This window comes from Olea europaea, chromosome 15 (assembly GCF_002742605.1).
Source record: "Olea europaea var. sylvestris chromosome 15, O_europaea_v1, whole genome shotgun sequence".
In the NCBI taxonomy this organism is placed as follows: Eukaryota; Viridiplantae; Streptophyta; class Magnoliopsida; order Lamiales; family Oleaceae; genus Olea; species Olea europaea.
In genome coordinates this window covers 1,605,230-1,620,839 of record NC_036251.1, presented here as the reverse complement: position 1 = coordinate 1,620,839, position 15,610 = coordinate 1,605,230, and the positions used below count along the sequence as shown (strand labels likewise).

The window sequence follows — 15,610 nt, the reverse complement described above, 5'->3', positions numbered from 1 at the left end:
TTGAATTTTTCTTATGACCATATTTTTTACACATTGATGAAGCACACGGATAAGAAAAACACCCCAACAATTTCACTTTTGTAGAGGAAGTCAAGAGAAGAGTAGTTGACCCACTAGATCCTAAATAGTGACATAAACTTATGAAGAAAAATCAATGTAATAAAAATAAATATTTAAATAATTACAAAGAAATTGGAAGACCAATGAAGGGATTGGTAAAAGAAAGAATAGAAGTTATTGGAAAAAATGGAAATGTTCTAAATTGTTATGATGGAAAATCTCCGTATCGAGTGTTTGACGTTCACCATGTTGAATTTGGTGTCTAATAATTTTAAGACATAACTATAATTTATGACATCCTGTATTGTTTATTAATAAATAAATATTTATTCAGTTTGAGATTATTATGCATTGCATAATAGAGTATGCAATTAACTACATTCGATCACTTTATGATAATAAAAGTTATGTACTTGCATAGAAAATTAGTAGATGAGATATAACTTGTATTTGGATGGAGAATTATTTGTCCTCGACTGGCTTATATTTATTGACAATCTATTTGGTCCGAAGGAGATCAACTACTCTTCCAATTAGGGTGTGTGGTTTATCTTGACCCTAGCGATTGTCATTTCGAGAGTAGTAACACTAACACACTTGGAAATGTATTATTTGATTGACCAAGTAAAAGTTGATTAACTTGTAGGGACCGCACTGATAATCTCATGAATTACCTAACCTATTATGAGATAGTGATTACTATTCATGAATTTGAAGTTCTTTTATATTTGAAAGAGTGATTCATTCATTTATGATCATCACTTCGATATGTTGGTAGCCGATATGGATAGAAGTAGTGAGCAAAATCTTTGCTTTCGAAATTTGTCGCCTTGTTCGATATGTTGATAGGTCCACTTCTATATTTCCTTTAAAGAGCAATTTAATTTTAGCTCAGTATATAGAGGATGCTCGAATTATTATTTCCATGATTTTATCATAAACAAGCTATTTAAGAAAACATGAGCCACAAGTACAAAAATAATTAGAAAGACAAAATAGTCTTTAATCTAATTACTCCACGTCCAAATGGAAATACATACATATAGAGATGTCAGGTCAAGAGGGTGTTTGTCACCCATTTTTATGGAAAAGTGAATTTTAAAATAGTAGATTGATGGAAAATGTGTGACTGAAAAATATGGAATTATTTATTTATTTATATATAATATTATTTTAATGAAGAATGTGTGGTTAAAAAGAAGAGAAAAAAAAATGTATTTTGATAAAATGAGAATCAAACGGGGCTATAAAATTGTAGGGAATTAATTTATATTATGTTATATAAAAAGGAAAATAATAATTATATTGGATAGTCTTGGATTGGCTCGTCTGTGTATAATCATAGCAGAGTAAATTATAAAAGTTCGATCAGATTCCTTTGATAGCTTCAGCAAAAATTCTGGAATAATTGTGTAAGTAATAAAAGTTTAGTGATCGCATGTACAAAAAAAATACAAAATAGAAGTAGAAATTGATTGGAACAAGGAAACAAGATAATCATACATATAGAGGATAGAGATTAGACGTCCCCCGTGGAGGAAAACAAGAGGTTTTTGTCCCCTTGTTTTGTTCCGTACTCTGGAAATTCTTGATTTGTTTTTGAGATGTTTACATACCAATTGTACTTCATATTCTGGAAAAAGCGTTAAAGAAGATATGAGTGTTGATTCATAAAGATGGTAATTTGGCTCTTCGATTCGAACCGCTCATGGCTCAGCACAAAAAAAATTGGAGCTGGCATGACTCGAGGTTCGAGCCGAGCCCTTTTGGGACGTCGAGCCTAGCCCCAGTCAGCCTGTGTGACTCTTCAGGCTGGCTTGTAAATATTTAAAAAAAGAAAAAAGAAAAAAAAAGAACACAACAAGCAATTTTGTGCTGCCTATGTGTTAGATATTAAAAAAAAAAAAAAAAAAAAAAAAAAAAAATAGAGCCCAATGTGTGGTTAAAAAGAAGAGAAAAAAAAATGTATTTTGATAAAATGAGAATCAAACGGGGCTATAAAATTGTAGGGAATTAATTTATATTATGTTATATAAAAAGGAAAATAATAATTATATTGGATAGTCTTGGATTGGCTCGTCTGTGTATAATCATAGCAGAGTAAATTATAAAAGTTCGATCAGATTCCTTTGATAGCTTCAGCAAAAATTCTGGAATAATTGTGTAAGTAATAAAAGTTTAGTGATCGCATGTACAAAAAAAATACAAAATAGAAGTAGAAATTGATTGGAACAAGGAAACAAGATAATCATACATATAGAGGATAGAGATTAGACGTCCCCCGTGGAGGAAAACAAGAGGTTTTTGTCCCCTTGTTTTGTTCCGTACTCTGGAAATTCTTGATTTGTTTTTGAGATGTTTACATACCAATTGTACTTCATATTCTGGAAAAAGCGTTAAAGAAGATATGAGTGTTGATTCATAAAGATGGTAATTTGGCTCTTCGATTCGAACCGCTCATGGCTCAGCACAAAAAAAATTGGAGCTGGCATGACTCGAGGTTCGAGCCGAGCCCTTTTGGGACGTCGAGCCTAGCCCCAGTCAGCCTGTGTGACTCTTCAGGCTGGCTTGTAAATATTTAAAAAAAGAAAAAAGAAAAAAAAAGAACACAACAAGCAATTTTGTGCTGCCTATGTGTTAGATATTAAAAAAAAAAAAAAAGAAAAAATAAAAAAATCGAGCCCGGTGGGCTTGGTAAGGCACAAGTAGAGCTATCAATGGATCGGATACGGATCAGATCTGCTCTAATCTGATCCGATCGTTAAGAATAATTATCTGATTCGATCCAATTCGATAATTCGATGGATATTTAAATGTTAAATCCAAACCCGATTAGTCATGTTATTGGATATCCGATCCAAATTTGAAAAAAATTAGAAAAATAAAAATTTTATTTATTTTTTCATTAAAAATCATTGCTTCAACAAGATTTTAATTATTTATTTATTTTAAAAAATATTTGAACTATCTTGATGGGCTCACTTATTATATTAGAAGGCCCAAATCAAATTTATTTATTTATTTATTATCCAAATCAAGTTATGCTCTTTTTAACTCATTTTTAAAAGAGACCCCTCTTTGAATGTTTTAGTGATATTCCAATGTGGGATACCAATTTTTTTTAAAGGATTCTCCTATTTCAATGATTTAGTGATCTTTTAGTGTGGGATACTAATCATAATCACTTATCAATTCTAAGTGTTTACTAGTTTACTTTATTATTTTCATTAAAAATTATAGCCTCAATAAAATTTAAATTATAAACAATATCAATTTGGGCAAAGTAAATTATTTTAGACATTTTAATTGTTAGTTTTTTATGTTATAAAACAAATTACTAGAGTACATTTAATCAATAAATTAATTATTAGTTTTATTTTATTTTAATTAATAAAAAAATTAAATCTCTTCAAAAATTTCAATTAAAAATATTATACTATTATATAATACTATTTATTATTTAAAAATTACATGTAAAGTATAATACAATTTTCAAAATAGAGAAAAACAGTGTCATAAATTATGCGATAATATAAAAAATATAATATATTATTATAATAAATCGAATTGGGTTGTTATCGGATCGGATTGACCTATATCCATATTTGATTCATTTAGTTAATGGATTATTCGATTCGAATCTCGATTGGATTATCGGATTGAGATCCTAAATCCATCTCCCATTAATTTCATCGGATTCAGATCAAAATCCAATTCATTGACAGCTTTAGAGCGTGAGTGAAAAGCTCAAGTTGAGTCTCGAGTTTCAGCTTGCGAACCGATTCGACTTAACTCGTTAACACCCCAGTGTTGAAAACTTGAAGTTTGAGACTTGAAAAATTTAGATTCAAGATTCAAGTTCAAAATTTAAGAATAAGATCTAAGCAAGTTGCTTTTCGAATATTAAGGTTCGAAATAACTATGCAAGGGTAATTTCTGCAATCACTTTCTGTGTTTGATTATGTTACCACGTGAACTAATTAATAAAGAAATTGGGTCATGTTTCGCGGATAAATACAAAATTTTTTTGTCTAAAATTTTTGCAACACAGTATGTCCCTTTCTTTTCTTTATAAGGCATCAACCTTTACGGCCAGTTGGTCTTATAGCGATTGATTTATTTTTAAAATGTAAAAATTAATTATTTTACTTTATAATAATATTGTGAAAATGACAATATAACTTATAAGAGTTTTTTCCTATTTAACTTATATAAATGGAAGTTATTTATATTAATGCAAAAACATATTTTAAAAATTGTAATCAACACGGCTTATAGCTACTAATCATTTTCGGAAAATGCCCTGTGTACTGGGATTTTTCTCACAGAGCTTCTACAGGATAGTCACATGGGGGTGGGCCCCATGTGAATACTTTATTGAGGTGGGTCCTACTGCTGTGTATATTCTGTGAAATGTCAGTAAAATTTTTCCCTTTAAATATAGCACCGTTCATCATTTTTTTCTCCCAAAACTATCAATCGTATCTTAAGAAAGATTAATATAATGAATTATTACTACTCTAAACAAAAATTTAATATTGATCAAATTTAAATCGAATTTTTACGGATTTCCATTTAATTCCATTATATTAATTAACACCATTTAACTCAACCAGAATTTAAAAATAAGAGATAAATTATGTACGCAGTTCTCAACTTTAAAATGTGGATTATTAATATTAAACATCATTTCGTTTTAAATTCGCCCGTGAACTTAAAACATTACTATTTTTTTTTCTAAACTCAAATTTTGTTTTTAATAGATCGTTGAACTTATAAGTGAAATTTAGTCCACATTTGATTTAGTTTAAAAGACTAATTAAAATTTAAATCAAATTTAACAATTAACTTTAAATATATATTTCACTGGATTCACAACTTTTTAAATACACGTTCCATCAATTTTTACCAAAATCTACTAAAAATTTGATTTTTATCTATATCAAACAGGGATTAATATTCAACAATACTTCATGTACAGCTTTGTGTATACTCCATCACGTGTCAAATTCTGATTTGGCAAATTTTTTTTTTTTTTTTTTTTAATGACTACCCATCATTCACACATTGCCAACTCGGATGATATATAAAAAAAGTGTACAAGAAGCTATATTCATTAATATTACTTAGACAAATGTTTTAAATACCGCTAGTGCGAGATAGCACTAGTCGACAAATAATTAGTCTACCGATCACTTTTCGTTAATTAAAGAGTTCTCGATAGGTGAATACAATATTATCAACTTGAAATAGAGTCTCTTTATCAAGCATAAAAAGATATATATATTTTTTTATTAAATCAAAGTTAAATATTAATTTTAATCAAATATTCATAACAACCATCCATTTATTAACCATACAGTTCCTGATATTCAATGGTAGTGATTATGAGAATTGATTTTTTGATCGTTAAAGAGAAAAGTGGGTCTTACATGTAAATGAAAAAGTAAAAAATTACAACTAAAATAATGAAATAACGATTAAAAAATTGATTTTTTGAAGGTAAAAAATTATTACCGAACGGGGCTTATCATAAACACAAGTTTCAGTTCAAAGTATAACTTAAAATACATAAACCAATGCAAAAAGGTAGTTTTACCATCAAATTCAAACAAACAATTAAAAATCAAAATTAAAAAGAAAAAAAAGCACAAAATGATCAAAATTCAAAAAGTCAAAATCACCTCTTTGGTAATTGCTTCGTTGCCTGTTTTATGGTGATGTAGTGGCCAATATATTAAGCCCATTATTCAACCCAGTAACCGGTAGCAATAAAGTAATCGTAGACTTTTTTCAATAAATTTTTATTCTCTACTCCTTTTCTTCTCTCTGTTTCGTAGTACTAGATTTAATCCAATCTTTCAGTCTGGAAGAGACCCTCCTCTGTGATTTTTAGTGCGTGAAAGAGTAGGTGATATCTCTGTGATTTGCTTATTTTCTGTTTGAAAAGTTCTTGTAATTTTTGTGTATTTAAGTGCTGTAGACTTGGGCTTCTTCAAGATTTTACTTTTCTGAGATATAGATCTCTGATTTCATTTTCTTTTCAACTTGTAATTGTTCATGATTTGGATGTTTTTGTGTCATAGTTCAAATATTTCTTCGCATTTGTTTTTTTCTTCATTATTTTTTGCTTAAAATAGTTCGAAATCTCGTGGATTTCATTTGATTTTTAGTTCTCTGAGTTTCTGATAGTTATCATTGTCACCCTGCTGTTATTTCATCTAATTTTTCTTCTATTTCCTGGTTATATGCTGCAGACCCATTTTTTTGGTAATTTTGGAGATAAATTTTAGTAAAATTTGTGGGCTTGAAGATTTCTGGGCATATTTGTGATGTTTCAGAAAAAATTATGTTATTTTAGCTGATTTGTAGATATCTAAAGAAGATAAAAAGCTTCTCTCTTGTTAAATCCCTTCTAGCAGGTTGGTACCATCGAAGATTGTTTTCTACATGATTATAATTTTGCAGCATTTGTTAACTATTAATAAATGTTTGATACCTAGATGGTACCGGATGTCGGATGAACAAAATTTTAGCTTATTTTTCTTGCTTATTAGGGTCGAACAGTAAAGTATACTTTGTATTTACACCTTAAAAACAAAATTCCTGAATAAAATCCGAAGCTCCAAATATTATGGTCGTGTTTCTTTGATTTAGCTTATACAAGGGGTGCCTATATACCAAGACAAAGATCAGCATCTTAGTTCTATCCTCTGTTGGCATTTTGCGACATATGGAACCTAGAAAAGTATGCTATAAAAGTGGTGTAATTCACTCTGCTTGAGGTCCATATGGAAATGTCTTTTTCTATTCACATCAGCCCTCATTTTTCTTTTCATTTCTTTCCTTATCAAAAACCTGTAAATGTCTTTTTCTCCTTTATTCCTTTTCTCTTTTCCTTTTGGATATATTGTAGATGCTGAAATTTAATTAGATTTTACTCATTTGCAGCCAAAAATAACCCATCAAGTGGACTATAATTTAGTGGAAAAAAGATTATTTAGTGCCTGTTTGAGCCCCATTTTTTGTCCAAAATACATTTTGGAATAATATTTTGTTGGAAAATGTGTGGTTTAAAAATGAGGAAAAGTTTTGGGTTTGCGTGTAATATTATTTTATTCAAGAATGTGTGGTTGAAAATAAAAGAGAAAAATGTATTTTGGAAATAATATTTACCAAACAAGGGCTTAGATTACAAACCAAGAAAGCAAGCTATATTTAACTTCATTTTAGTTGCAACTTGACAGCTGGAGACTAAATGTCATTCCGCAGTATAGCTCGAGATATAAGAGATAGTATAGGGAGCTTATCCCAGAGGAGTTTTAACGTAAGGCTGCCTGGTCATCATAGGGGAAAATCACATGGTTCATTTCACGACTTTAATGAACCTTTGGTTCTTCAGAATAGTCGATGGGCTAATCTTCCACCGGAACTTCTTTTTGATGTAATAAGAAGGTTGGAGGAGAGTGAGAGTGAATGGCCCACTCGGAAGCATGTAGTTGCATGTGCTGCCGTTTGTAGGTCATGGAGGAGCATGTGCAAGGAAATTGTTAAATGTCCAGAATTTTGTGGGAAACTAACGTTTCCAGTTTCCTTGAAGCAGGTAACTCCCCACTTCTATCATGCCTACTGGTACTGCCTGTAATTGGATTTACTTATTTACATTTCTGTCTTTTGAGATCGTTCACTTCTTTACATTTCACTGATACTAGAGAGAGCACATTAACTACTTGTTGCAAAATGTGTCTACTGAATCTACTGTATTTGCCTTTTACAGCCAGGGCCTCGTGATGGAACTATTCAGTGCTTCATAAAGAGGGATAAATCTAATTTAACATACCGCCTTTTCTTGTGTCTTAGTCCTGGTAAGTATTATATAGACCTTTTTGGACACTACTTAGCTATACTATGGGCTTATCTTTTTTGAGTTTTTATGGTACCTAATTGGCAGTACATTGCTTCATTGTGAGATGGAGTGATGAGTGGTTTTAATCCCTGTCTTATGATTTATTGGTTATTGTTGAGATTTCTCCTACCATATTGCAGATACATAATTCTTTTTGCATTTTATAAGGTTAACGGAATTACATATGAAAATCCTAATTATACAAAAATGGCAAAGGTTGGTTCCATGGAAGCATTAAAAAAATTGCTGAAATAAATATGCTGATGCATCCTCATTATTATGTGCCACGTGTAATTCGTTACGTTGTGTAGGTAATTGCATAAACGGCATATATTACTGCTGTATAGACAGTTGTGATGAACAATATGCCCTTGTTTGAGCCCCATTCTTTGGGAAAAAAATGCATTTTTAAAAAGTGTTTTAACATCATTTTAATTACACATTTTCTATCAATACACTATTTCAAAAATGCATTTTACCCCCAAAATGGGGCTCAGACAAGGGCTATATAGACTTGTTTGGATTCTAAATAGGACATGCTGATTTCTCTTATGACAAATTGATCCTCGTCTTTATTATTGTTTGTGACGTTTTTCATGTAAGTTGCGATTCAATTTTATCAGCTTTGCTAGTCGAAAATGGGAAGTTCCTTCTCTCTGCAAAAAGAACTCGTAGGACTACTTGTACAGAGTACGTGATCTCAATTGATGCAGACAACATTTCTAGATCGAGCAGCACCTATATTGGAAAACTAAGGTAATATTTGATTGTAATTTGTTAAGCTTGTGTCTTACCTTTTTACGTGATTCTTTTCACAAGTTACATTGTTATTTCTTGAGTACTGCCCAAATTTTTTGTGGAAGGTTTAGTTTACAAGCTGCCATACTTCTAGAAAAATCTTTATTGTGGGCTTTTCTTTTGGTATTCGAATGTGCAAGTTATTCAAACATTATCATATTTTTGCAGTTGCATTCGGGATATTTTTGCTATTGATATCTTACTTGAATATAGTGGATCAAAGACTTTCCCGAGAATGATGCATTTTTGAATTTACCTTTTTTATTAATCTCTACCTTAACTTGCATGCTTTTATTTCTTTATATTCTTCATCCATGTGACAATGGGTATCCCCTTGATTTACTGCCGTAGACAAAGTAATCGTGTGGGATTTCTCAATTATTAATATCAAAAGCTTACTCCTTTTTGCAGATCAAATTTCCTCGGTACGAAATTTATAATATATGACACACAGCCTCCACATGCTAGTTCACAAGTCTCTCCACCCGGTCGAACAAGCCGCCGATTCAATTCCAAGAAAGTATCTCCAAAGTTACCAAGTGGAAACTACAACATAGCTCAAATCAAATATGAGCTGAATGTGCTTGGGACACGGGGCCCACGCAGGATGCACTGCATCATGCACTCGATTCCCTTCTCGGCCCTCGAGCCCGGCGGTGTAGTGCCCGGACAGCCAGAGCTTCTTCCAAGGCCCCTCGAGGACTCATTTCGGAGCATTTCTTTTTCAAAATCTCTTGATCACTCAACCGAGTTCAGCAGCTCTCGATTTTCTGATATTGTAGGGTTATCCAACGAGGATGACGATGGTAAAATGAAACCCTTGGTTCTGAAGAACAAGGCGCCCAGATGGCATGAACAACTACAATGCTGGTGCCTCAATTTTCGAGGACGGGTGACTGTAGCTTCCGTCAAGAATTTCCAGTTGGTTGCTGCTACACAACTAGTCGCTAACGCACCAACGACATCTCAGCCAGTGCAGCCGGACCATGATAAAATCATTCTCCAATTTGGCAAGGTCAGTGAAGATATGTTCACCATGGATTATCGATATCCCCTGTCTGCTTTTCAGGCTTTCGCTATCTGCTTAAGCAGTTTTGACACAAAATTGGCTTGTGAATAGACTCAAAATGTCAAGTCATACTCTGAACAAAAATTGCATGTATTTCTATTGTTTGCATCGTATGCTTCTTTCCAAAGTCAGAAACGAATAACCTTTTAATGATGTTGTAGAACTCGACTATGATTTGGGACACTGCTTTTTTGCATTGTACAGATTCTTCTTAACCAGATTCGGGTTATTGACAGTGTCTGTTAGTTAGTATTTGCCCCGTCTTACTTATTCATCACTATGTGCCCACGTGAAGTTCATATTCATAACTTTTGCTCATACACTGGTCTTGAATCTACAATAGTTCGATGTGTTTGTGCATTAAGCAAAGAATTAGTCGATTTAGTTGCAAATGGTTACGGTAACTTGGGTTGCGAGCAATAAATCACTTGTAATTCTTGGAGACAAAGGGACAATCACCATTAAGATTGAAACATACGATGATGACGAGAAAGAGTGGGCAAATAGAGAAAATGCCATTTGATGGAAAGATTTGGTCACAAAGAATCGAAAATTTTGATATTTCTATTCTAAAGAGTCGATGGGAGGCAAAAGAGACCTACCCGAAATTATAATTAAGTGATACGAGTTTCGTATGTCCAAAAAATTAGTTGTCTAGATTGAAGTTGGACATTAGGCATCTAAAATTTGATTATTGACTTAAAAAGCAATCAAATTAGTTTTATTATAAGATGAAATTGGTAAGGGATAAATTTTCACATCGACTAAAGATGGGAGTATATTACAACTTATAAGGTCTTGGATTACTTCTCTTAATAAGATTAACTTTTTAATCAATATTGACATTTTGAGATGGAATTCTAAGTCTTAACATGGTATCAGAGTCCATTAAATTTCAACGAGCGATTCGATCCAATTAATACTCAATAAATGAGCATACAAATTTCATGATTGATCTGCTCAAACGAGCCACCATCTTGCGAGGACATATTAATGAATAAAATTTCACATCGATTAAAGACGAAAATATAGACCAACTTATAAGGTTTTGAATTATTTTTCTTAACAAGGTTGACATTTAAAACGGAGCTCTAAATCTTAACAGAAATGACTCCATATGGCTATAGATGAGAGCATAAATCCATGCATGTAATCCAAATGACGTATTAAGCATAACTATTTAATGTTCCAAATTTCAAAAGCATTCCAATTGTATGAAAAATGACAATCACTTAGTTAAGTGATTCATCAATAAAATGACGTCCAATTAAGTGTTTAGTCGTCAAAAGCAATTGAGCACCTAATTGATTGCTTAATCAATTATTAAATCTAAAGTATATCGCGACAAGAGAGTTGGTAGTGGATCTTATTGCCTCCAATGGGTAAAATACAATTAATAACTAATTAAAGGTAGTGGAGTTCAATGTCACTTGAATTAGTGCTTCTCTTCCATATTGATATATGACTTGTAATTTATCACATTATTGCTTTCAAATTTTATTTTTATTACCGGTATCGAGTCTCTTATGGATTAAATTTACTTATTTTGACAATATCACCGTCAAAATATATAATATTTGAAAAGTTGTGTTTTATTAACGGTTATTAGCACAAGATATCCCAATTTTCATATTTCATTACTCCATAGGGCAGCGAGGAGCATGCTGTAGAACCAACCTCCACCGTACGTACCTTTCGGTGTGACCACTAAAGAATTGCTTATATCATCCAATTTCTTAATAAAGAAAATGTAAAATGACAAAATACCCTTCTATTTAAATAAAATAAAAAAGAAAAAAAATTAAAGAACAAATTGTAATTATACTCCTAAAATGTTAATTATCACAAAACGTCCATACATTTCTTGGTGATGCATTTATTTCTTGGAAAAGTAAAAAAAAGCTCCTATTTCAAAAACTTCTACTGAGTCTGAATATCGAGCCATGTTGATATTTTGTTTTGAAATCATTTGACTTCGGGGTTGGTTGGAAAAAATTGGTGCTCCACAACTTTCTTTGACTTCTCTTAATGCTGATAATACAAGTGATATTCAAATTGCCAGTAATCTGACGTTTCATGCACATACAAAATATATTGAAGTAGATTGTTATTTTATTCGTGAAGCACTTTGGAATTATGAGATTTCTCTGCCTAACATTTTCACTGAACACCAAACAGCAGATATATTCACTAAAGCTTTATCTCACTGTCGCCATCAGTTTATAGTTGACAATTTGATATTTCTTCATTGTCTAGCATCAATTAAGGGGGATGCTAACGTGATTATTCAATTTGATGAGATTTGATTAACGTTCCTACGATAGAATATTTGATTGTATATAATGATGCATTTCCTAGTATAACTTATTTCTAAATTATATATCAAAGTATTTACAGGCTTTAAATCTCTCTATTTAAACGAATGATAAAAACTCAATTGAAATACAAATCTGTCAGTACGAAAATAAGTTCCTGAATCCATAACCTAAGAATCAATAAGACTGTTATAGATGAGAATAAAGCATTGGCTACCTCTTCAATCACTGCATTAATTCTGTCGTTATTCTTTTCTTCATTCTTCTTTAGTGCTCTACAATTCTTCTTCTACTGACCAATCTTGCTATAGTTCCAACATTCGTCATTCTTTCTTGACCTAGACTTGCTTCTGCCATTCCCCCACTTCCCATCGTCTTCTTCATTGGAATTTTTCTCTAAACCATTTATCCTATTTTCGATATTAAAGGCATAACTCGATATTGAGACTTATCCAAGATCTCTTCTATGGACTTATTCAGCAAGAATAATATCATGAACATCATTGAATTTTAGTTTCGCACTACCTATAGAGTTATTGATCGCAATTCTCACGAACATCCAACTACTCGGTAGTGTTATCAATTTGATTAGGGCAAGTGCCTCTTCATTAAATTTAATCTTTACTGAAACCAAATAATTGATAATTGTATTCAATTTATTGAGATGTTCTACTACCGGAGCACCTTACTCCATCCTTAAATTAAATAGTTTTCCATCATATGTACCTTATAACACGTAAATGACTTCTCATACATATCAAAAAGTACTTTATCAAATCTGTCGAGATTTTCTCCGCTGCCACGTTGTGACCAATGTACTCCAATAGGGTCAATCTGATAATTCCCAATATGTGATGATCAATTAGATTCGATTCATAGTCCTTCATTCATTTCGACTTTTCATTCAGAAGAGTATGATATAAAAATTACTACAGAGATAATCCTTGATCTGCATCCTCCAAAGAGCAAAATCCATAGCATCAAACTTGCAAATTCCTAGCAACGCTCTTTTTTATTTTTTTGGTCATTGCTTTTAATCAAAATCAAAAGCTCTAATACTAATTATTAAAAATTAGAAACTCTAATTCTATTCCATCGAGTAAAACATCGCAAAAAAGAAAATAAACAATAAAAAACAAATAAAATTTATAAGTGTTTACCTCAATTTGAGACTATCCCCTCTCACGTTGTTGCAGTAATTCACTATAATAAAAAGAAAAATTTACAAAAGAAAATCTCTCTCTCTCTCTATTTGATGGTTATCGAATAAATACAATGAATCATTATATTACATAGATCTTAGCACTAGACAGTTTGAATGAAGTTTGAAAGATAATTCCTTTGGATGAATTTCTCGATGAAAAAGATTAATGATATCCTATATACTGGCCTTTAATGTTCTAACTTAAATTGAAACATTATATTTTTATAATTCTATAGTACACGTGAAGCGTGTGACATTTGATTCCAAGATAAAATTTATCAAAAGGAAAAAGAAGCAAATAATGAAAATTGTCCCATTAAGAATCGTATTTACTTTGAGAGTTCATAGATATTACTAAGGGTCTGTTTGATTGTAAATGTGGAATTTGAGTAGAAAGAAAACGAATTTCAGGGAATTGAATTGATGAGAAATTATTTTTCTGGGAATTGTAAATTATTGTGTTTGATTGGTATAATTTTCTATGTGGAAAATGTTTAAATTAAAGTGTTTACATGAAAATTGTCAATTAAAGGGATAGAATTTACTGGTATTGGGAATGAAATTTGTTTCCATTGCCAAAACAAAAAAAAAAAGAAGAAAATCATCTATCTTTGGGTGTTCGTTTGGCTTTGTTTTACATGAAAATTGTCAATTAAAAGGAAATTTTTTTTAACAATAAATCTTAGAATTTGTTTTCATTACCAACCAAAAAAAAATAAAAATAAATAATAATTAAGAAGAAGAACAAAATGCTACAGTAACATGGAATTCCAATTCCTTAAAAACCAAAAAAAGATGAATTCCCAAGACAAGCAAGAAAATGTAATTCCATAGAAATAAAACCCTATCAAACACCATAAAGTTGGAATGGTGAGAATTGATTTTCCTTAAAAATCAAGAAAAGATCAATTTTCAAGACAAGCAAGAAAAGGTAATTCCATAGAAATAAAACCCTATCAAATACCATAAAGTTCCATGGAAAAAAACCACAGATCAAACACACCCTAATAGTAAAATTGGTTCCATTAAGAAGCGTATACTCTTTGAGAGTTCTTAGATATTACTATAAGAAGTTTGGGTACCTGGAATATTGAAAATTGGATCAAAAGGAAAAACTTATTGACCACTCTTTTGTATCATATATATTATGAATAATAACCAATCAAACCCTTTAAAAATAGTCACTTAACATTCATAATAATGATCTCATTCAACACACTTTTATAAATGCGAGTTCGTTATAGTTGTGCTGTCAATAATGGAAACCAACAAAATACATTTTAAGTAGTGATGTAACATTTATAGAATTGTGTCTCATTTGAAATTTTGCAGAACAATGATTTTTATTACTTATACTCTCTCCATAACTTTTAACCTCTAGAACAATGAATGCACAAGTAGCATCACTGGAACGATCTAGTCTAGAAATTTACTAATAAATACTTTTACCCTACTAAAGTTGCAAAATTAAAGCATACCATCTTCATATTTAGGCAAATTGATTTGGTTTTTGATTTTTCTTGTAGTCCACCTAAGTACTCCTTGTCTTTAAGTCTCCTCCAGCATCAACACGTAAACCAACAACCCCATTATTCTCGAAATAAAAACACTCCGAATCGGAGTAAATATTCTAGAGAATGTCTTCGATGCTCATAGACTCGAAAGCTCGATTGTGATCAGAGTGGAGATTAGTAAAAGAATGTAATAGGGTATTTGGAATATCAAGATTGGGTAGTGACGCAGGGGCGGAGATGGGAGAGGGCTCTACTGGGTTGTAGCCTAGTATTGCCCAAGCCCATATCCAAGAAAATAGAAGGAATGGTCCATTAAAAATAGAAATTTAATCACTTAGCCCACCATCAATCCAAGAGCATTTCAATTGCACAGCCAGTCCCAACCCAAAATCACTATTATTTTGAGAAAAATAGGCCCATATGCCAAATACTTTGACTTTTTGTTTATAGTGTATATGTATGATATTAATTTACTTTCATGTATTAAATTTTTTGTTATAGTGTTTCATAATTGAGTATGAATAATTAACATTTTTTTGATCATGATATAATTAACATTTTTTTATACATTAATTCACGTGTTTCTATTTTCAAACTTCTTGATCTACACACCCGATTTTTTCAGCTCTCACGGTCGCACTCGTGTGGTCCTTCAATTCATCGTCTTGAATACTAGTGATGAGATTTTCTTAGTTTAGTTACTTTTTGGAACAAAATGGATAATAGTTTTCTTGTTGATTGTAT

At 31.4% G+C, this 15,610-nt stretch overlaps 1 protein-coding gene across 10 annotated transcripts; it reads left to right on the top strand.

The window, feature by feature from the left end:
* Positions 1 to 5,815: 5,815 nt before the first annotated feature.
* Positions 5,816 to 10,087, top strand: LOC111409774 (tubby-like F-box protein 8). 10 transcript variants are annotated; one of them, XM_023039806.1, is made up of 6 exons: positions 5,816 to 5,967; positions 6,433 to 6,482; positions 7,308 to 7,663; positions 7,838 to 7,925; positions 8,590 to 8,722; positions 9,176 to 10,087. In XM_023039806.1, exons 3-6 carry the CDS (start codon positions 7,319 to 7,321, stop codon positions 9,882 to 9,884), a joined length of 1,275 nt encoding a protein of 424 aa, XP_022895574.1. In that variant the 5' UTR covers positions 5,816 to 5,967; positions 6,433 to 6,482; positions 7,308 to 7,318; the 3' UTR covers positions 9,885 to 10,087. The 10 variants fall into 10 exon arrangements, with proteins under 10 accessions (XP_022895574.1, XP_022895570.1, XP_022895577.1 ...); XM_023039802.1 differs by having other exon boundaries at positions 7,294 to 7,663; XM_023039809.1 differs by having other exon boundaries at positions 6,422 to 6,482.
* Positions 10,088 to 15,610: the final 5,523 nt, after the last annotated feature.

Coding starts and splice junctions, on each gene's coding strand:
- LOC111409774 (XM_023039801.1), top strand. CDS start 7,319: ATGTCATTCCGCAGTATAGCTCGAGATATAAGAGATAGTATAGGGAGC. Junction 7,926..8,589: donor TTTCTTGTGTCTTAGTCCTG/GTAAGTATTATA, acceptor CAATTTTATCAG/CTTTGCTAGTCGAAAATGGG. Junction 8,723..9,175: donor ACCTATATTGGAAAACTAAG/GTAATATTTGAT, acceptor TCCTTTTTGCAG/ATCAAATTTCCTCGGTACGA.